This window comes from Pteropus medius, unplaced genomic scaffold (assembly GCF_902729225.1).
Source record: "Pteropus medius unplaced genomic scaffold, Ma_sr-lr_union100, whole genome shotgun sequence".
Taxonomy (NCBI): domain Eukaryota; kingdom Metazoa; phylum Chordata; class Mammalia; order Chiroptera; family Pteropodidae; genus Pteropus; species Pteropus medius.
In genome coordinates, this window is record NW_024344253.1 from 2,106,025 (window position 1) to 2,128,665 (window position 22,641).

Sequence of the window (22,641 nt, forward strand, 5' to 3'; positions counted from 1 at the left end):
CAGATACATATGTGCAGCTCAACTGGCATTTCCTAATTTATGTAATTTTTTAAATAAATAAAGCATTACTCTGAAATTCTTAAGCAGGTTGCTGCCTTAAAACTTAAAAAGGAAATGATCTGGACAAACTACAAGGTTTTCCTAAAGCTTCAAGACAAAAGCAAAAAGAAAACAAACCAAAAGAAACAACAAATAGCAAAAAATAAACATACACACACCTCTTTCAAGTAAGAAGTATCACTTCTTATAAAATAGAATTTTATTGACAAAAATACTACTTATTTGTATACTTGTAAGATATAACCTAAAATATTTACTTGTAATAGGCAATCTTTTTTCATACTGTGCAAATGGGGATTTTTGTCTTTGTTTTGTCTTTTTGACTTTTTGCCAGAGTGTGGTACTACAGCAACCCAGACTGTACAGCCTCACAACATACTTAGGCCGTAATGTATGCTGCCTTTTCTGAAGTTTAAAAGACAGTCCCCCTTGCACCCTTGCTCAGGAAACTTAAGGATCTCAAATTTCAGTTCTCATCACAAAGGTAATACTTCTCAAATCACAATCACAATCTCCGAACTCAGGTTTCCAAGAGATGTCAGGACCTTGGGATGTGGATGCTTTGTTGTTAATTTAAACTACCTTTCTAAAGAATATGCTACCCAGATGTTGAATTTCAGACAGTATCATTTTGCAGTCATCAACAGTGATAGTAAATAACAGATTTAAGAAACAACCTAGGTGCTGAACAATGAAGATTAGTTCTCCAATGATACTAATGTACAAGAATGTGCTATATTGGCATCGGAAACAATACAGAAAAAATGGATATCTGACATGAAAGTGTGTTTATCCTGTGCTAAGTGAAAAAATATTGGGTTAACATTATATGTAAGTCCAAAAGTTTTTAGTTTAAAAAATTTATATGTATGTAGCTACACATCTCTCTGTTTATCCAAGATAAAGGGAAAATATCAATACGTTAACCAGAATTATCTAAATTGGGATTGGGATGGCCTTTAATTTTTAAATTTTTGCCTATTTTATTTCTCATATTTTTAATAATAATTATAAACTAATTTATATGACACAAATAGACCTAAAGGTTTACTAAAGCAATGATAAGTCCATCAAGTAAAGATCAAAGTAAATAGATTACTCTTTAGTTTCCTTCATTGACTGTGTCGAGTCAATCTTTTAGCTATATTTATTATTATTCATAAAAATTAAAAATATTTATAATTAGAGCAATCAAGGAAATAATCAACCTTAAAAGCTTTATTTTAGTCTATGGCCATGCCACCCTGAACACACCTAATCCCATCTGATCTTGGCTGCTAAGCAGGGTCGGGCCTGGTTAGTACTTGGATGGGAGACCACTTAGGAAGACTGGGTGCTGTAGGAGTAAAATATAAACAAATAAATAAAAAAGAAAAAAAACTTTCTTTATAAAGAGAAAACTAAGGGCAAAGGAAGTTAAGTGAGTACATATTCAGTAAGTTATTCAGTAAGTGACAAAGGCCAGAATAAGCATATTTTTTCCCTCTTATTGGCGAATGTTTTTTCTGTTTCCTTAAGCCATTCTTCAGAAATAAAATGTTTCGGTCATCCCTCTTCAAAAATACTCTGTGCCTCCTCCTTCTGCACCCTCTCACATTCCATACTTCCCTACCTACCGAAAAATGACCTACTATGAAGCCCTCTCTGGCCATTTTAGATAATTTCATCTGGATTACTCCTAGGGCATAAAAAATACCATCCTTTTAATTTATTAATTACACTAAAAAGTTTGGTTATATGTTTAATCACTAACATGCTAAAACTTATTCATATATTCAAGAAACCAAATAGAAATTTCTTTGCATGGCATACACTAATTGCTTCCATAACATAGTGCCAATGTCCTTCACTGGACACAATTCTTAACATTCATATAGAATTATTTTCATTTATTTATTTATTCAGCAGGTATTTATAGAGAACTTGAGGATATAGAGATGAACAAAACAAAAAAGGTCCCTGGAGCTCATGTGCAAAAAATGTAAATAAATCTACCTACCAACCAAACAAAATTAAAACTAGATATTGTTCAACATGCTGCCACATGTCTCCATGCTTTACTGTATGTGTTTCCACTGGCCTAATATATACTTCACGACTTTCTTTCTCCATTGACTTCTAATCATCCTTCTAAACTCAACTCATTCATGTAAGTATATGCTTTCTGGGACATTTCCTTAACACACTCTATATACTTGCCTAATAGAGCTGCCTCTTTTCTTGCTATTTTACAATTTAAAATATTACATTGGACAATAAAGTAATGAATCGATTTCTCTAGGCAAAATAAAATAGTTTATTATCAACATGTGGTACTTCAAAACTGGTTTCCACACATTCTCATCAAATCTACAATGTTCAATATAAAATTTAAAAAGACTATGATCATCTCATAAACTACCTTCTAATAAGGCAGAATCTGAAATAAAATACTATTGAGTCACTAAAAAAAGACGTGTGTGTGTGTGTGTGTGTGTGTGTGTGTGTGTGTGTATACAACACACAGAGACATACACATACACATATATAATGCCTCTACCCCAGTAGTCACACTGGGCTATATATGTTGATTTTTCTCTTCAATTAGAACATAGGCTCCTTGAGGGCAGTTATCATAGCCTATCTAAATTATTATCTCCATTAGAATTAGAAATACATGTAATTTATATGATATAACATGATATTTACATTACTTGCTATTAAAAGCAACTCTTCCATTTAGACAAAGATAAATAAAACCACTTTTCTACGTGATGACTCTCAAATATGTCTAAAAGAATTATCACATGCTTTCTAAATCTCCTTTTTTCCCCAGGTTAAGCATTTATATCTTTATACTTACTTTTAAAACTCAATGCTTTTCAACATTCTCATTGTCCTTGGTTGGATATCTCATTTGCCTTTTATGCTTTAAAACTGAGGAAACTGCTAACGTAGTTGAAAGGGATAAAACTTGAATCTTTACAATTTCCTCATTTCCCTTCCCTTTCTAAGGCAGGAATTGTCTTATAATCTTGACATCATCACAATCTCTTTGGTTGTTCAAAATACATTTAATAGAAATACCAAATGAAAACCACTGGCTCAAAAAAGGCTGAAGTAACAAAGAATGAAGATGGCGGGGCAGTTAAAATAGAGTTTAAGGAAAAGCTAGATGTCTGTCTAGCAGATTTTTAGTGTGTAACGATGAAAAGTAACATTTCTTTTACAGAAGCCACTGTCAGACATATGAGACAGTGAAAATGAGAGGGATGTCTAAAAATGACTTTTAAGTTTGCTTTTTCCCCTTCAGAATTTTTTAGTGGAGACTGAGTAAAGATTTTAGTCATTTACAGTTCAATTAAAAAAAGTTAACTCTATGATGTGCATAGATCATGAGAGGGCCCAAATTTATTTGGATTATACTTAAATTTTCTCATTTCATTTGCATCTACTAAATCCTTAAAGGCTCTTTCTTCACTATGCAGAATACAAATCTCCTTCGCATTATATAATCCTCCCAGTTGTAACCTGGGGCTTCCTCCTCCCACACTTTCTGATCTCATCCACTATCACTCACTCACAACATCTTGTGTCAGTTTATTAAACCACTTAAACCAGTTCTCAGAAAAATATATATATCATTAATGCATCTATGCATTTTGACTTTTTCCTAAAATGTTCTTTCCTGCTTGGCTTTACTGCTTTGCACATTCCAATCAATCCTTCCAGAGTCGATCCTGTTGTCGGTTCCACCAGGAGACTTCCCTGGCTATCCACAAAGTTGTTCCCTTATCGCACCCAGTACTGTTTCCTTATATGTATGTGTCTCCTACCCAACTGAATTTCAGAACCTAGCATAAGACTTGGCAGAAAGATGCTCAAAATATTTGTTGAATGCATCAGACTAGTGACCTTGGGTACTTAGTCTCTTTTTATACCAGTTCCCAGTAAGATGATAATCAATTTAGATGATATAATCACCAGTTGTATTCTAGATATATAAAAGTCCATTATATTCTAAAATTCTAATGTAGAGTAACATTCAACTTTTACCTCTGAAAGACTGTTGAATTTAGCAAAGGCTCTCAAAAGAGCCATCTAGTGGGAATGATAAATAACTGCTCCGGGCAATTAAGTTACTATGTAAATATATGCATGCTATAATTCAGTCATATAAAGTGACATAAAAATTCATTAACATCACAATTTTGCCAAGATCCATCTTAAACATTTTCCTGACTACCATGATTTTTAACTTCCAGTGTAGAATGGGCTCCTTTGGTTGCAAGTATCAGAATTAGCCTCAGATGGTTGTTGTGAGTATAGAAATATCTCATGAAACTGAAGCAGAAATGCAGCAAAGTCTCTAGGAAAGGCTGTGACCTCTCAAAAAAAAAAAAAAAGCCATATGATTTGTGTCTCCCTCTCTCTTCTAATGTGTAATTCGTTTATTCTTCTGTCTCTGCCAATGGACTTCCTTTGCTTCTTTATCCAGAATGGTTGATATTTTATAGGCCTAGCCAGTTATCTTTAACACTATCTATGAAAAACATCTGGAGGGTTTTAAAAATTCTGATGTCCTGGCCAGACAGACTCCATGTTACTTATATCAGAATCGCTTGCAGTAGGACTCAAGAATTAGTGTTTTGGTTTTTTTCACACCTCTCCAGGGGATTACACTGTGCATCCAAGGCTGAGAATCACTTCTTGAGCATGCGATTACCCCTTCTAACTCCTAATTCTCAAGTGAGACATTCAAGTTGGGCTATGATTGTGTTTTAGGTCTACCTTATTCAAATAAATGGTTACCAAGGCCTTTCGAAAAAACAAATTATTAACAATAAAATATACAGATGATGGATTATTGAATAGTACACTTGAAACCCACATAATTTTATTAACCAATGTCCCCCCAATAAATTTAATTTAAAAAAGAACAAAGTATTATTGTAAATTGGGCAGATACTCTACAAAGTGCTCATATGGGAACCTTTATCTGCTTATAAGGTATTAATTCTGACGACCACAAATACATTGTTCAAATTCAAGGCCTACTGTAAAAATAGGACACTTACTTTATTCTCAAAGTCAACAAGGATGCCTGTCTATTTGCAAATAATATTTACATAAGACCCAGCAATAAATGTTTTACACTTATTCTGTCATTTTGGTCACAACTCTTCAAGTTAGGCATTATTCTCCTACTAAGTTGAGGAAAGTGAGGCTCAGAGGAAGTAAGCAGCCTGTCCAAAGATAAACAGCTATAAAGTGATAGAGCGAGATCTGAATTCAAAGCTTACACTTGTATCAAGCTGCCCTTATTTACATAAACATTATTTTTCTAAATTATTAATATCCTCAAAATAGGAAACTGACCTGAAAATTACTCATGATCTTTTTATTAAACACACACACACACACACACACTGAATAATCTATTATTAAAAATAAAAAGTATATGCCATTCAGATATTAATAAGATAATCAATCATAATGCCGTTCATTTGAGAATGAAATAAAAACAAATACAATCAAACTATAATGGCCTATTATTTTATCGTTATTCTTCATCACTGGTATTCTTCTATTATACCTGGCTGGGTTATGGAATTATAGACAGAGAAATTTGCATGTATAATGGTTATGTTGTTGGGGAAAAGCAAATCACATCATAATTATGTATCCCAATTGCATTTTTCCCTAATTTGCTTTACTAGAATGAAAATTAAAAAAAAAAAAAAAACCTGTTAAAAGCAAGACTATCAGTAGTGTTATATTTGATTGAAGAAGAAAAAATAACCACCACCATGTTCCATCCAATTTAAAATCATCAAACAGCTTTCACTTACTCATTTTATTTATACTTCATTGTGATATAACTACAATGGTCCCTATCTTGGGGTACAGCTGCGCTAGAAGCATCCATTCTAGGATTATTATAAGGAAAAGAATAAATAGCATTGTGTAGCTACTTATGGCTAAATTAATTCATAGACTGGATTAATGCATTAATTAACTCCAGCTCAGTTACTTTGCCCTTTGAAGAAATATCTATTGAGGAAAAAAAACTTACAAAGCAGAAATTAATTTGGATTAGCTGCTTCCACGGTGGAAAGGCATAGGTACAGTGATTATAATTATAACATAAAATCAGATTTCATTTCTCCATTTTGAGAGATTACTATTTATAATAAAAATTTTAGAAAAAGTATGAGGCTATAGAAAAATTTCTAAAATATAATGATCCCATTTTATTCACATCTTTCAAGGATATATTACATTGCTCTTTGTAAGATATTTGTAACCTGAGCTACAATATTAAATATTGTAGAATAAGCCTGCATAATTAAATGATATTAACTGAAATCTATGTGATCTTTTTATCCATCTAAACTCCACCACCACCCTAACTATCCGCTCTTAAATAACTTAAGGTAGTATCATGCAAAAAAAGTCCTCCTCCAGTTTCCCTCATTTTATGACACTACCATTCATCCAGCTTAAGCCAAAAACCTGTGCATCATTGTTGATATCTCTTCTCTCTCATTCCCTGTTTCTCTTTCGTAAGTAAGTCTGATAATGCCATCTTTAAAACATACGAATACTTATATCCATTCTCATTGTCACCCTTAACTCTTACTTGGACTATTTCTTACTGGTTTTCCCATTTTCTTTCCCTCCTATTGGAATCTATTCTTTACTTTGCACCAGAGTAGGCTTTTAAAAACACAAATTTGATTGTTTTAAACTTTCCATCAGTTTCTCATTGTATTTTGTTATTATTCAAACTCTCTATTACAGCCTACAAGATCCTTCATGATCTGGTCCTGGCCCCCTATTCAAACTTACCTTATGTCATTCTCTATGTAAATACACCCATCAGTCTCATGTGACCTTCACCAAACTTTATCTTTTCCCGGTGTTTGCATTTGTTATTCTCTCTACCTGGCATGCTCTCTTTCTTTATTCTTCTGTTTCCATGTAAATTTTACTCCCAGTGCCAAGTACCAGCTCTTTTAGCTAACGCTGTGGACTGAATTGCATGTCCCCCAAAATTCATTTGTTGAAACTCTCTAACTCCCAAAGTGATGATATTTGGGGAGTGGGCACTAGGAGTTACTGAAATTTACATGAGGTCATGGAGATGAGGCTCTCATAATGGAATTAGTGCCCTTATAAGAAGATACACCAGACAACGAGCTACTAGCATTCTCTCTCTCTCTCTCGTGCGTGCGCGCACGCACGCACACGCACACACACACACACACACACACACACACAAAGACACAGAAAGAAAGTGCCACCTATAAACCAGAGACAGCTCTTGCCAGAACCCAACTAGGCTGGATCCCTGATCTCAGACTTCCAGCCTTCAGAACTGTGAGGAAATCATTTTCTGGGATTTAAGCCACACAGTCTGTGGTATTTTGTTTGGCAGCCTGAGCTGACTAAGACAACAATCTAAGGTAGAAACACCAATGAGCCAAGTGGACTTGTAAATATGCTTCCTAAAGCTCATGTGTTTCATGATGTAAAATGTTTTCTCAGCATATTCAATTTTTCAATAATATTTATGAAGTTAGGCATTGTGACCAGGTGCTAGGAACAGAGCAGTAAACAAAGTACATTTTCTGGTCTTATGGATCTTATATTACAGAGTGATGGTGAGGGGAGAAAGGAGACAGACAAAAACATAGACGTATGTGCATGATACTATGATTTATAATAAACAGGTCTTTGTCCTGTTTCTGGCACATTGCTTCTAAAACCCTTGGAATTTACTAAGTGATAAGAGCAATAAGGATGTCTATGTTATGTTCACGAGGAGACTTTCGGAAAGCACCCAAGGATGGGGGCTGGTTGCCAAGAGAACCAAGCCTGTGAATAGAGGGTTGGAACTTTCAGCCCTACCTCCCTGACCCCCTGACTGCCAGGGAAGGGAAAGAGGCTGGAGGTTAAACCAATCGCCAATGGCCAATAATTTACTCAATCATTCCTATGTAGTGTAGCCTCTATAAAAACCCAAAAAGACAGGTTCAGAGAGATTTTGAGTTGGCGACCTTGTGGATATGTGGGGAAAGCGACATGCCTGGAGAGGACATGGAAGCTCCATGCCCTTTCCCCATATATCCCTGTGCATCTCTCTCTTCCATCTGGCTGTTCCTGAGTTATATCATAAACCAGTGATCTAGTAAGTAAAATGTTTCTCTAAGTTCTGTGAGCTGCTCTGGCAATTTAATTGAATCCAGGGAAGGGACTGTGGGAACCTCTGAGCTATAGCCAGTCGGTCAGTCAGGAGTACAGGTAACAACCTGGGCTTGTGATTGGCATCCTGAGTTGGAGAGCATCATTGGACTCTCCATTCCAATCCACAGCAGGTTGGTTAGAAGCATAGGTCACAAGCTGGACTTGCAAATAGCATCTGAAGTCATGGGGAAAGAAGGTGGGGGGCAGTTGTAGGACTGACCACTTATCTGTGGGATCTGACACGATCTCCATGTAGACAGTGTCATCGTTGAGTTAAACTGTGGGATACTCAATGTCCCAAGCATCGCTTGGTGGTGTAGGAAACCTGGTTCCCCCTGAATTGGATTCAGGAACCCAAATAGTATGTATTTAAGTGGCTTCTCCTCAGAAACAGAACACAGAGTATGTGGGTTTGGGAGTAGTGGGGCTGGGGTCAGGGAAGGTTTCCATTTGCTACCTATGGGAGCTTCTTTAATAAAATAACATCTGAGCAGATACCAGAAGGAGGTAATCAGTCATGTATCCATCAGCAGAATTTTGGTATTCTCTCTTTATAACTTTGAAAGGAGCCGTCCAATTTATCAATTGAGCTTCGGCAATAACACTGGTTTCTTTCATCTTCCACTAATTGTAATATCATCCATTAAGAAAAACAGTACACACACTATTATACAGAGTCTTTATTTCATACAACCCAAAGGGTCTGCTAAAAAGCAAATTAACTTTAAGAAATGGCTTGTAAGTTAGCCATGGATCCCCTAAAAATAATAAATAACATGTTGACAAATTTTCAAAAATGTCAATCGAGAAGGTAACGATTGCCATATTCACAGACCCAGGGGCAAAGGTGGCGACACTGCTGATGAGATGTAAATGACTAGACTGAGAAAAGCCTGGTGACCAGCACAGGGTGGTGCCTGACAGCACAAAAGCATGCATTGCCTGATAGGTTGTTGAAAGGAGCCGTCCAATTTATCAATTGAGCTTCGGCAATAACACTGGTTTCTTTCATCTTCCACTAATTGCAATATCATCCATTAAGAAAAACAGTACACACACTATTATACAGAGTCTGTATTTCATACAACCCAAAGGGTCTGCTAAAAAGCAAAGGCAGTGCAATCAAGGTGAGAGTGGTGAAGGAAAATACAAGAAGCTGACATTTAAGAGCCGTGACAGCAGCCATGTGAAATATTAAGACTTGAAATAAAGAGCTCAAAATTGTAAGTCAACAACCTACCAGGCAATGCATGCTTCTGTGTTGACCTACTAACCCTTGTACTTCTGGGAGGGGAAATCTCTGATATAAGTCAAGGCGGGGCTGGGATGCAGCAAGAAAACCAGCGTGGTTGCTCAGAGGTCACTTTGTGACTCTAAACAGGTCAGTTAGGCCTCTTTAAAACTCATTTGTCTCATCTTTAAAATGCCTATTGTGAAGGATGGTTGTGAGGATCAAACCAGAAAACTTATAACACACTGGTATGCTCTCTTCATCCTTCTGTTTCCAATTAACTGTCTCCCCATCACTTGTTTTAGCAGTCTAAAGTATTTATCACCAATAAGCCCAGTGAATTTGTAAAATCTGCTATACCTAATATGCCCCATAACTTAAAAACATTTCCTCAGCATATTCAATTTTCAACCATATTTGTCATTTTATTGGCCAAGCAACTACTTTAAGATAGACATTGTTCTAGATGCCAAGGGTACCACAGAGAACAAAATTGACAAAAAAATCAATTTAAAGGCTATGTTCCAGTGGGATGTTCTCTAGTATACAGTGACTGTGAAATGCATGAGAAGTGATCCAAAAATGAAATAAGATAATTTTGAGAACAAGTTACATGGATTTCAAAAGTCCAGTACCATTGTTCTCATCTCCACTTGGGCACAAAGTTCTCCGGTGACTGGCAGGGACTGACCTATGTATTCTGCCTTCCACATGCTCAGCAGAAGCTCAATCAAAGAGAACTCCATGAGGAAGAGGCAGGGTGGTGACCGAAAAAAAACAGGAGGGCTGAGAATGGACAAACTCGGTTTCTAGTCCCGGAATGGCCATGACCTAGTCTAAATACCTAGGAAAGGTTTTATATTTTTCCTGTTCTTTTTTATGAATGTTATCGCTGTAGCTATCTCTTCGAGAATATATAACACATTTATTTTAAAGCTCCTTCGGATAGTTTTATTATTGTTCTACTCTCCTAAATAAATTCTCCCATTACTCGAGTTTACTCTTTTAAAGACTGTTCTGTTCCTCAGCTTCTTGACCAATATTTAAGTGATTGAATCAAATGACCTCCAGGGCCATTCCCATCTCAATCAATTTCAGCATAGGTTATTTAATTTGTAAAATGGGGAGAAAATGGTTCCTCCAGAGGTTATTTTGAGTATAATGGGAATGTGAAGCTCTTTAAAGGATAATCAGCATATAATGTGTATCTAACAAATTTGATTTTTTAAAATATATATTATTTGGATTTCAGAACCATAAAAATTATAATTTTGTTCTTTTTATGGATGAAAATAGTGAGGCTCAAGATAATGTACCTGAGATTTTAAAAGTTTTTAAATTCTTGAGCTGAGAACTCCTCCTCTGTGACTATACTGTGCTGTCTCAGAGCCATAAATGAGATAACCGAAAGGCAACACGGCATTCTCAAAGGTCCAGAAGCAGAATTAGTGGGTAATTAAGTAAAAAAGACATAGGCTTCCATTACACTTCCTGAATCTGGATATTTTTCAATCTGATTCTTTATAACTTGTATAAGATTCAACTTGACCAAATCACTAAATGCAGAGGAACACAATTTTAGATAAAATTTCCAACTGAGTTATTTTGTACTTGAACTTCCCCAAGCAAACCAAAGGTTTTTGGTGCTTTGTTCTACTATGATATTGTCATTAACACCATACAGCCCTAAGGCATCAGAGAGTTGGAGATTTGGCAAGGAATTCTTAATACTTATTGCCCATTTGGACCAAGTGACATGGGAGTGGCTAATTTCTTTCATACTCCCATAAGCACACACTGAGGCCAAGTTCTGTATGGTATGAATCAGATTTTTCAGTTATTTTTTCTACCCATTCTAATCTTGAATTATCTGTCTGAAGCAGCAATCTATTGCGATATTGGTAAGGATATATTCTGCCTTTATGGGGACAATTTCATTTTAAATTGCTTTTCAGGTCAAACGCTGCCATTTAATAAAGTTTTGGAACCCTGTACAAAGTCAATAAAATACATTAGAATTACTTATTAGCCATGGTATTTTCTTGCCCTATCACCAATTTGATAGTTTTGTTTTGATAGCTCCATTAGATATAGGATCTTTCTTTTTTCCTTTGATATTCTTTTACATCATATAAATGTTATAAGAAATAAATCCTCCTTCATACACAAAAAGCTACACATCATTTAAAAATAGAATTGTTAATAGAAAGAGTGTCGTGTCTCTGATATTTAGTAATTATTTCAAAACACTAGCTGGGACTATACCAAAATTAACCCGAATGTACCATCGAAGAAGCAACTTTAGACAGTACTATAGAGCTTGCTGTATGTTTATTTATAAGCATGTGAAATGGACTTCATTTTTCAATGACTTTAAGCAAATTTACCTTTAGGGATAAAAATGAGATCACATGCACTTCTGATTTTAGTTCAGTCTAAAGGCCCAGTTTCCCAATGAGAAATTGGGCTGAAGTCATATCAATACTGTGAACCTGACTAAGTGGAAAAACTTAGCATGGAAACAGCATTTAGCCATGACATACTTCAATATTATTTTTTTGGAGGCTATCACCATCTCAAAATGATCCATTATGATTTAAAACTGTGTTTTTATTGATATTCATTGTTTTTCAACCTGACAGTGGCCAATGATTTATATCAATCTACTTTTAACACAGGAATTAGAGTTTGCAATATATCTTAAACTGAAGGACACTTTTTCAATAGGTCTCAAGATTTTAATACGGTTGTCATTTGAAAAGCCTTACCTCCTCTCAGCTGAAGAGAGGGGTTTAGAGAAGTAGAAGTGAGTCCCATGGATAATAAGACTTTTTATCTGAAGCAGAGGAGGATTCAAAAATTAATATGACATATCGATGACATGCGCCCCCCCACCCCCAAAAACACTTTTAAGGCACTTTTATTCTCTAAGTGCAAGAACACTGCAGTTGGCAGTCAATCATTAAAACCACAAAATAAAGTCCTTTGCCTGGCTAGGAGATTTGCAACTATACCAATGCTGGTAAACTAACCACCAAATTATAGCCTTTTCTCCTGCCTCACCCAGATTTCACAGGGGCTGCACACCCAAATAAATGCCTCTTGGCTACCCATTCATCTAACAGCTGGAAAGATGACACTTGACATTTGGAAACTTTCCTGTGAAGATTGCTGCAAGGCTTTCCCATTAGCTTCCTGGTGAGACTGTAAGGTCGAATAAGCTGCCTCAAAACCTGCAAAGGGTAACGGAAATGCTCTAATATTAAGCCTCTGCAATTTAAATTTCTAATTCTCAAATCATAGTTCTTCAGATATTGTAGAAACTAATGGTATATTTCAAGGCAAAAGAATGCCTTTGAAGATGTGGAATTAAGGTGATATTTTAAGCAATGATAATGATAACAAGTGTCTTTTATTTAAAGTTGGTACTGAGGGTCTTCTGAGCAACAGAGACTTGGGCATAGATAAGTTCTTCTAAGTTTGTTTTCTAAAATCCCAGACTGTCGTATTTTTAGCGACTGTTTATCGTCGTCCAGAGCAGAAGTCTTTAACATGAGGCACAGTTAACCATCATAATTAGGTTTTATTTTCACGTCATAAAAATGACTGGAGATAGCTTTAAAATCCTTACGATCCAACAATGTGGGTTCATTTTGAAAACCACTGAGCACAATATAAAATAAAATTGTAAATATTCCATTAGTAAGAAAATGCTGTGATCTTATACATCTTTCAAGTATAAACATATGCCATTTTCCTCTTTAGAAAAGTAATTTCTTTTCAAGAGACTCCGAATCTGAAAGCGTTAATAATCTGACTAGTCACTAAAAACATTAGAAAGACAAAAACCTCTCACGTAATTTCAATCCCTAAAAATGACAGAAGGTGAAAGATTTCATTTACTAATATGAATGCAGTAATTTAATTAGCTTTATAGCAATGATCCTTTAGCACTGAGTTCAATTTCAAATTCCCCATCTTCAAAGTGTCCTTACAATTTTCTATTCTTGTTTGTCAACTCAATATTTCTCAAGTGAAAGATTGACAGGAATGAATAGGCCTCTCTAAATGTTCATTCACATGTCCAAATGCAGATAAAATTAATAATATAATTAAAAGGAAAATGGAAGTTTAAAAAAGTATATACAGAAGGGCATTGAAGAAACAGGAGACATGAATGATGTAACTTTCAATCTTGAATTAATCAGCATCTGGGACTGAAATTACTTTTTAAAAGTCAGTTGAATGATGCTGAATTGTTCCTCACTATCAACAATGACAGGGATTCCTATGAACGTGCATCAGCGCCCCAAATCACACACCAGCACAAGCACAAGCCTGGTTTTCCCACGTCATTCTATCAACGAGTTCACCAAGAGGGAGCTCTGCTCACAGGAAGATAACAGAATACTTAGCAACAGTTGGACTCCTATGCCTTCAAACTAAAACCACAACTACCATTTTGCACTGACTTACTCTATAGTGGGACTATGGCATGAATCTATCCCCACATGGTACTGAAATCACAAATTCGTTTCACGTAGCCTATTGAACTGCCGAGGGATAGTAATGACTTTCTGTCACTCTTGACCTCGGGCAGATTTGAACTGGTGACCAAGAGGTTAAAGGCTCTGTATCTCATTACCAGTCCTCTGAGATACCTCGCGTTCCCTCAACAGCTAGTGATTCCTTTATGCCTCGATCAAACCAGAAGAAAATATACAAAAACCTTAAGAAGCAGAAAAGTGAGTCATCAATGCAAGGAATTTATGATAGTTTTGAAGAACTTTAAAAATACCTATTTAAAAATATAGCCATATTCCATATGCAACTGAGTAGAATCACATTAACTGTTAGAGAACTTAATTTTAACCTTCATTAAAATACATGTTTTGCTGTTGAGCTGGAAAACACTGTAGAAAGCTAAAACTCAAAGGATACCTGTGCTCTGTGATCTTATAGGCTTAAGAGGGACATTTTATATCTAGTATAATGCCAAAATATTTATGTGTATATTTTGTGTTTCTGTTCTAAGATAATTCTGCCACAAAAATTAGTTTCAAGGAAAATTGACAAATTAGAAAGATTAACATATTTAACATATAAGTGAAATAATCAAAATAGTATCAGGCATCTTAACATGGATACTTACAAAAATACGGCATATTTTAATAAAGGAGAAAGCTTGAAGAAGAAAAAATAATATGATTTGGGAACATGCACATAAACAAACTCATGTATATCGTAGAAACATTGAATCTAAACCATAATGAAAAAATTAACTTTTTGTTGTTGAAAAGTTGACCTCAAATGCTGTCAATAATCAATATTCTATAACTATTTAACTTCAGCTATTCTGTAACTAAGTTTTCAGTGACTCTTAAAGTTACTTGTAAACTTAGTAACCAGAACTTTTTAAAAAATGTTTATTGTCCCAATGCCTTCTTCCTTATCCTCTGCGGTTTCTCACAATTGTTTGATTTTCACAGAATGAATTCTACCTGGAAGAAACCAGATCCTTTCCTTTTTATTTCTTGCCTATATTTGAAGAAGCTCTATACACATTCTTTCCTTTATTTGAAAAGCTCTTACATATTCTTTCCTTTATTTGAAATTCTATCCCTACCCGTTCACTCCAGATTTATCCTTTCATTAATAATTCTTATTGTTGTCTTTCAATCTATCTTTCTACCAGGACTGCTTTCATAACAGCAACACGTAAATTTAATTGACAACTACTAGTAATGATATTGTGGTTTCTAAATGTTGCATCTAAAAGATAGTGAATTTAAAATAGAATTCTGAATCACAGAATAATGACAGGACTAAAGGATTACTCTCATAATGTAATCAAATTAGTGGGTTTTGACATAATTTTCATATATTTAGACTAACTTTATTTGACAAAATGTCCCATGTTTAAAAGATCATCTTCACAGTACTACCATGACTACTTTAAGGAAAATGAACTTCTTATCTGGGATTAGAACGTAGAAAAATTTAGCCTGCATTCTATGTCCAAATTTGTTTTCAGTGGAGAACATAGCATGATAAGATACCATATAGCCTTTTTTTCCTTTATTTTTGTGACTAAATTTGTTTATATGCTCATGCTAGAACAAAGTAAGTGCTCAATTTTCTGAGTGATGGTGTTTTTGTAAGTCAATAACATTTTGGATTAAGCCATCTCTTTGGTGCTTTTATAAAGAAAGGCCCTAGGTACATTATAGGATCTCTTAACCAAGTTGGTTGCACCTAACAGAGTCACTGGACTAACATCTTCTCTCTTTTTCCTCCGTGAGAGATACAGAGGACGGCCAAGGAGGGCTGCATCTCCATAATGAGTCGTTTACTTCCGTGTGCCTACAGACTTTCTACTCATGCCAGTTGAGTTTCTTGTATGCTTATTGAGAGTAAGTTGTATGTTCCTCTCCCCATTTGTTTTGGCTATAAATGTAAATAAAAATTTCATAAATTGGTGAGTTATATCAATGTAAAAACAAAGAGGGTTGATTCTGTGAAAATAAAGTTAAATATTTTTAAAAGATATGGTAAAAAGTTACTAAAAATTGTTGTCGAAGTAGGTGTATGCTAAACAATGACTGCAGGGCATCCATGTCATACAAAACAATTTTCTGGAATATACGTTTTTCTTGAAGGTGCTGCTCCACTTTAAAAACAAAACTAGAAGTTGTAGATAATATAGATTGGTTTAGGAAAGAAGCGTGATAGAACTTCAACCATTGGATTCAAAAAGGCCTTGGCATTGCATTTTTATAGGATAAATGAAAATGAGAAAACATCTATGTGTTTTAAATCAACCAGACTAAAAAAAACAGACTCATGGACACAGAAAACAGTTTAGTGGTTACCAGAGGGAAGCGGGGAAGCAGGGGAAATAGATAAGGATAAAGGGACTCAAATATATGGTGATGGAAGGTAATTTAACTTCGGGTGGCGAAATCACATTAGATCACTTATTAGTACTACTAATTAAAGAGTAAGTTTAATATTGTAAAATGATGACTCTCGAGGAGAATCTTGGCAAATCAGAAAATGTTTCTCTATATTTATACCAGATCTGACACTATCACTTTATGCAAATAATTCCTACCACATTCTGCCTCATTACATACCCACATTAAAATCTCAAACAGGGTATTCTCATCATGTTCTAACCCCAGTATAATTACAGATCTTGTCTCCCACTTTTCCTCTATATTCTCTATATTCAGGGTGTCCACTAGCCCAGAATGCCTTTTGGTGAAATAAAAAAAATGAAAAAAAAAAAAGAAGCTGTTGCACAGGTGCAAGGCTTACGGAGCAAGCAGACTGCACCTTTGTGAAAAATCAAGGAAGGCGCTCCTTCCTCTGAATAGAAGCAGCACGACAAAAGATACCATTGTCTGCTGAGGGGAGCCTGGTCTGGGTTTCAGCCAGCTGGTACCCTCTTCTGGGTACCTCTGTAGTGTGAGCAAACTATACAATCTTATCCAGCCATTCTCTTTAAGGTCCAGCAATTCGGATTACTCAGTATTCTTCTAGTTTTTCTTATCCTCCCTCTTTATTTGTATCTTGAGTTTTGTGAAGCTTTTGCTGACTCCACATCCTGATACCCACACCCAGACAGAATTAATCATTATCTCTTCCATGCTACCCTGTGCCTTTATGTTTGTTATTACTACATTTATTATATTATATTAGATGTATGTTTACACAACTGTCTTCCCTACCAGACTGTGAGATTATTAATGGCAAGTTTTATGTTTTAATTCACACTTACAAATCTCGTGATTAGTGCTATCTATAAAAGATAGACCACTTTTTAAAAAAAATTATTGTTTATTGAATGAATGAATGAACGAAACCATGCATGAATGATTGCATAGATAGACAAATGTATAGGGATAAATAAATAAATAGTTAAATAAAATGCTTTTATAATTACCTAAAATAACCTTTTTCAATCTTCATCTGTTAAAATCCTATACTTTGTCTTTTTATTCACATCTCATATTTTATAATCTTCCTCTGACACCGTTTTAACAATCCAAAGAAAATGATTGCTAATAACACACAACGCAAACTACAAATATTTACAGCTCAGACTCTATTAAAAGCTTCCCATAAATTCTCTTACATAATCATTCCTGCAATTCAATATGGTAGCTACTCAAAATATTATTCTTATATTAATAAATGGTCTATTTACCCATGAGAAGGCTGTGTCCTGGAATGATAAGTTACTTGTCCAAGTTCACACAGTTTGAAAGTGTTGGAACTAGGTTTGAAACCAGGTCTGTTTAACTCAGAGCCCAAATTTCTAACCACTATATTATATCTCTTCTCATTTATTCACATTGCTACTCACTGAAATTCAAGTGTTTGGCCCAACAGCTGTTACTCAATAAGTTGTAATTGATCAAATCAACTAATGAAATTTAAATGAAGCTCTCTCAGACAACTATGGGAATTACTGAAATCCCAACATGGATATCTTTAAATAATCACATTTATCTGAAAAAGTATATCACAAAATAATTCTAAATAGCCAACTGCAATGATTGTATGCATGAATTATTACTATAATGTGTGTATTAAATCATTTTTAAAGTACAATATCTAGTGTTATATGCTTTTCCTCAAACTAATATAAACCATAAGGCAAGGTGTTATAAACCTTCATTCATGAATATACTTCGATCATTATAAAAATTTTTCTCAATGAATGCTATATTCATAAGAAAACACTGTTCATTTACCATATACTAAACTTTTATAACAAACCCGTTAGTTTTCTTAACTCCTCTTTAAATTCCTTTAAAATAAAATTATCTCACTCTACGTAATTTTTCTGTTTATCACACGAATACACTCCTTATTTTGAGGGTATAACAATAAACAAGCATGGTCACTGGCTTACACAGAGCGAGACCAGTAAACAAGCTCCAGTAAGGGAAATTTAGGGGGCTACAGAACACGCCAGGAGGAACATGTTCCTGGGAGAGGAGAAGGAAGCAAAACCTGAAGGGCAAGTAAGATGTAGACAGGTGAAATGGGTGCAGGAGGGGAAAGGCCCAGGTTAAACAAAAATCTGGGTATGCTGTGAAACTCAAATTGGCATCATAAGCTAAGGAACTCGGGCTTTATCTTGAGTGCCAAGAGGAGCCCCTGGAGGGTTTTTAAATAAGGAAATTAGGATCAAACTTGAATTCTAGAAAGATGCCTCTGGTTGCAATGTAGGGGCATTGGATTTGACAGGGGGAAAGTGGAGGTAATTTTAAGAGGTGACAGAGGCCAGAACTAAGTTAATAACAGTATGAAGAGAGAAAAAGCTCACTTTGTGTGTTCCTTTCTAGTCTTATCACTGCTTAGCACTTTGCATGCAACATACTGGCAGGCAGGTGGAAATACTGATTTTACCTGACAGAGATTCTACCCACCTTCCATTTCTATTCCATTTGTAAAAGGCAATTAAATACTTTGTTTGACAAGTCTGAATCCTTCAGCTAAATACAAAACACTTACTGGTAACAAATTTTTTACCTTATATTTTATATTGTTTCTAGCAATACATATTTTTAAAACACATGCATTTTTTTTTATCATACCCAAAAGTCCATTTCTTTACTTTCATGAGTAAGTAGAAGCTAAATAAAATAATTGCTCATTTTTTTTTCAGTATGGTTTTATCACATTCAGGGAAATAAAAAGGAAATAGTGAAGTCAAAAAAATAATACCCTTAAGAATCCTTCGAATGACAATTGTGAAGCACTACAGAACCACAGTCATCATAAAATATAGTAAATATTTTCTATGTATTTTAATTTAAAAGCTACAAATGAATTTAAATATTTTGGGAAAAATTATCACCTTTCACGCTCTACATGTTCTATTTTACCTTTCAAAACACTTTAGCCTTTCTGTCTTCCCACCATTTTCACTCCTGCAAACTGAATTCACACATTCAGTAGGTTTTATCTGGACTAAGGCAAGAACCTTTTTGCTTATCTCCTGATCCCACTTTCAGTTTTTCAAAATGATAATAGACTGATCAGTGGGATGTCTAGTCAACTAAAAAATCATACTCCACACCGAAACTAAACAAATTAAAATAAGTGTAGGAAAGAGTTTCTACAGAGATAGAATTGACCAAATACATATAAGATGGGGAAAAAAAATTAGATAAATAGTTCAGAAATAAAGGTGGTACAACAGTGCTATTTTATAATGAGAAAAATTTGTGTGTGTAAAGACGCTAGTATAAATCTTTCAACTGTGTTTTCTGAAGAAGTATTTCTTAATCTGAGACTGTTGCTTCCTACTTTGCTTATGAACTTTCCTGTTAATATATGTGAGTCAATGTTATAATTTCATGTGTTTTGAGTGTTTTTATGCTATTACTCAGTAAAATAAGAAGCAGTCAGCCTTATATTCATTTCCAAATTAATTTTGAAAATTTTATTAGTCTGAGTAATATAGAAGTCTGATTTAGGGGGACTTGAATCTGGGAATCAAAAAATGTTAAATACTGGAAGTGGAACAGGTTGGGAGAGCATGATTGGTTTAAAAGCAGGGAATCCGAGGTGTAGGTATGATATATGCCCAAGTGGAGATGTCCAGTTAATTTGAAATGCTAGCCATGTAAGTGAAGATGTTCAGCAGACAGCTAGATCATGGAAAAGAATACCCTCTGGAGAGATAGATTAAGGAGTTATGCAGGAGGAGGTACAATCGGGAGCCTTGAGAGTGCTATAAAAATAAGCATAGAATGAGAAAATAAAAATCAGGATGATAAGTTTTGGGACAGAACAAGCAAAAGGAGCCAAAGCAGTAGTGCATTTCAGGCAGTTGTCTTGACCTGCTCCCTCTGTGTCTTTCTCGGGCCAAGGAGACTCTTCAGAGTGCAGGTGCTGCAGATCTTGTAGCCAGAGCCACTACTGATGCGTCTCCTTTGGCTTCCCAGGTTTCTGCCTATTAAGATTCCATTCCTTCTTCCCTCATCCTCCTAGCCTAGTCTCTTTTTAATTTATGACTGATTTAGACAGCTTTCTTAATTTTAGATTTGTCATCTCCCCCAAAGACTGTTTCCTAAATGACACCGCTGTGTCCATGCGAAACCTGTAGGCTGGTTACATGCATTCTTAGAGCCCTACATATCTGGGACACCACAGACTGGCCCAGATCCCAACGTCTCAAGCCTCACTACTCAGAGATGCCAATGAGAGTAGGTAGATGAACTGAACATAAAAAAAATATGATAAAATCAGTACCAAGCCCAGACCCTATCCAGTGTGTAAGTAGTCTTGCACAAATTATAGAAACAGTAGGAGGATGACCAGAATAGACTAAGTGATAATGACAAAGGGAAGAAAAATAGTCAAGGAAGCATTAAAGACAAAGTGAATTTTCTTAGCATGTGAAAACAAACAAAAGTAACCAAAAGAAGAGAGACAGGAAGCCTATTGAAAGAAAGAATAAGAATTTTATTAACAAAAGCAAACTTTTCCAGAAATACCTTATGTAAATGAGGTCACTGTAGCTATGTTAAATTATAGAGTGAGAGTCGAAGAAGTATTTTGTCAAAAAGTAAGACAACTAAGCTCTAGTGTTAGTAGTTACGGCTTTTTTCCCCAAGACCACATAGTTATTGTACCAGAGTATGTTTAAATTTATATTTTATCATTTTTATATTCTACATTTGTATCATAAAACTAGATAATGAAAAAATAATTACAATTGAAATTTATAAAATATTTGTTTTCTCTTCAATTAGGTACATACAATTTGGTGGGTAGTGGATAAGAACACATTTTGTCCAAATGGATAAACATAGTTTTCTGGACTGTGTAAGATTATTAGGAATATAGATGATTTTCTATTTCCTATTAAATTACGTACCATTTAGATTTGATAAATGTATTATCTGTGTCTTTAAACCACTGATAAATATTCTGAACACAGCAGAACTGCTAACTTCACGGCATTCCACTGGTAGAAATGCACAAGGAGTTTTCAATCAACTAAACACTTCTGCTACCCCATCCATACTTAAAACATTTTATCCAAGTAAATATGCATGTGACCTATTTAATATATAGTTATTAAATATCTTATAGAAATGTTCATATAAATGAGTAGCAAAAGTAAATAAAGAAGTACTTATCCGTTGGAAAAAAAATTAACTAAAATTGATTGCAAATGCCTACCTGTATATATTTGTGAATGAACCAAGAAGCTTGCTTTCCATCATTTACCGATTCCACTGTTGTGTTAGCCAAACCAACAATATCACCACCTGCAAACACCCATGGTTCACTGGTTTGCATAGTTTCTGGATTTACTTCCGGGAGACCCCATCTGTTAAATTTTATAGGACTCAAGGCTTCTTTTACTGGAAAAAAAAAAAAAAAAAACAAAAACAACAGGCAATGATTAATCCGTGCATCAGATAACAATAATTTGAAAATTAAGAAAACTTATGATTTCATTATTGTTCTAGGGATTCAATTTGTTTTAATGAACCATAAAAATATAAAGTGAGTGAAATATCTGTGTTAACAACACATTCTAAGTATTGACTTAACCAACTCAAAATATACTTCACATGTATTAAAGACCATATATTTGGGCAATGTTTCAGATCTGGTATTTATGTGTAGGAAGTATGAATCCAAGAAGAAGAAAAGCACATCCCTTTAAATATTTTAATGAATATAAAATATGTATTTTTTAAAATTTATTTGTTCATAACCATTATTTTCACAACTTTGTTATTACTCACATGATCTCAAACTTGTTCCTGTGTGTCACAGATTAAGTTATGTTGTGAATTTGGGTCAATGGCCAATCTCTTCCTTTCACAACAGGAAGTTTTATAAACAAAACATTTAAACTAAATTATTTTCACTTAATGTTAGCAATAAGGGATCCAGGAAAAGTTACATTTAGTCATCAATTTCTATTTTTGTTTTTGTTTTTGTTTTGTGTAAAAGTCAACAAATACAAACAATACCATTAATTCTGTAAAACAGTTTTAAATATGCTTAAATAGATGCTAAGTATGCTCTGTTCCAATGAATTTAAGCATGTCATGCAACGAGGAAGAGGTTGAGTTCCT

The 22,641-nt window shown here is 34.7% G+C and overlaps 1 protein-coding gene and 1 pseudogene across 3 annotated transcripts in view; one reads left to right on the forward strand and one right to left on the reverse strand.

Moving 5' to 3' along the window:
• The window catches only part of DPYD (dihydropyrimidine dehydrogenase), a 701,368-nt gene that overhangs the window by 360,854 nt on the left and 317,873 nt on the right, over positions 1-22,641 (reverse strand). For all 3 annotated transcript variants that reach the window (XM_039869542.1, XM_039869543.1, XM_039869544.1), the window contains one exon: positions 21,731-21,915. In XM_039869542.1, coding sequence (XP_039725476.1) covers positions 21,731-21,915 — 185 coding nt within the window. The remainder of the gene's footprint in view (positions 1-21,730; positions 21,916-22,641) is intronic.
• LOC120607996 (uncharacterized) lies at positions 1,287-1,405 on the forward strand (annotated as a pseudogene).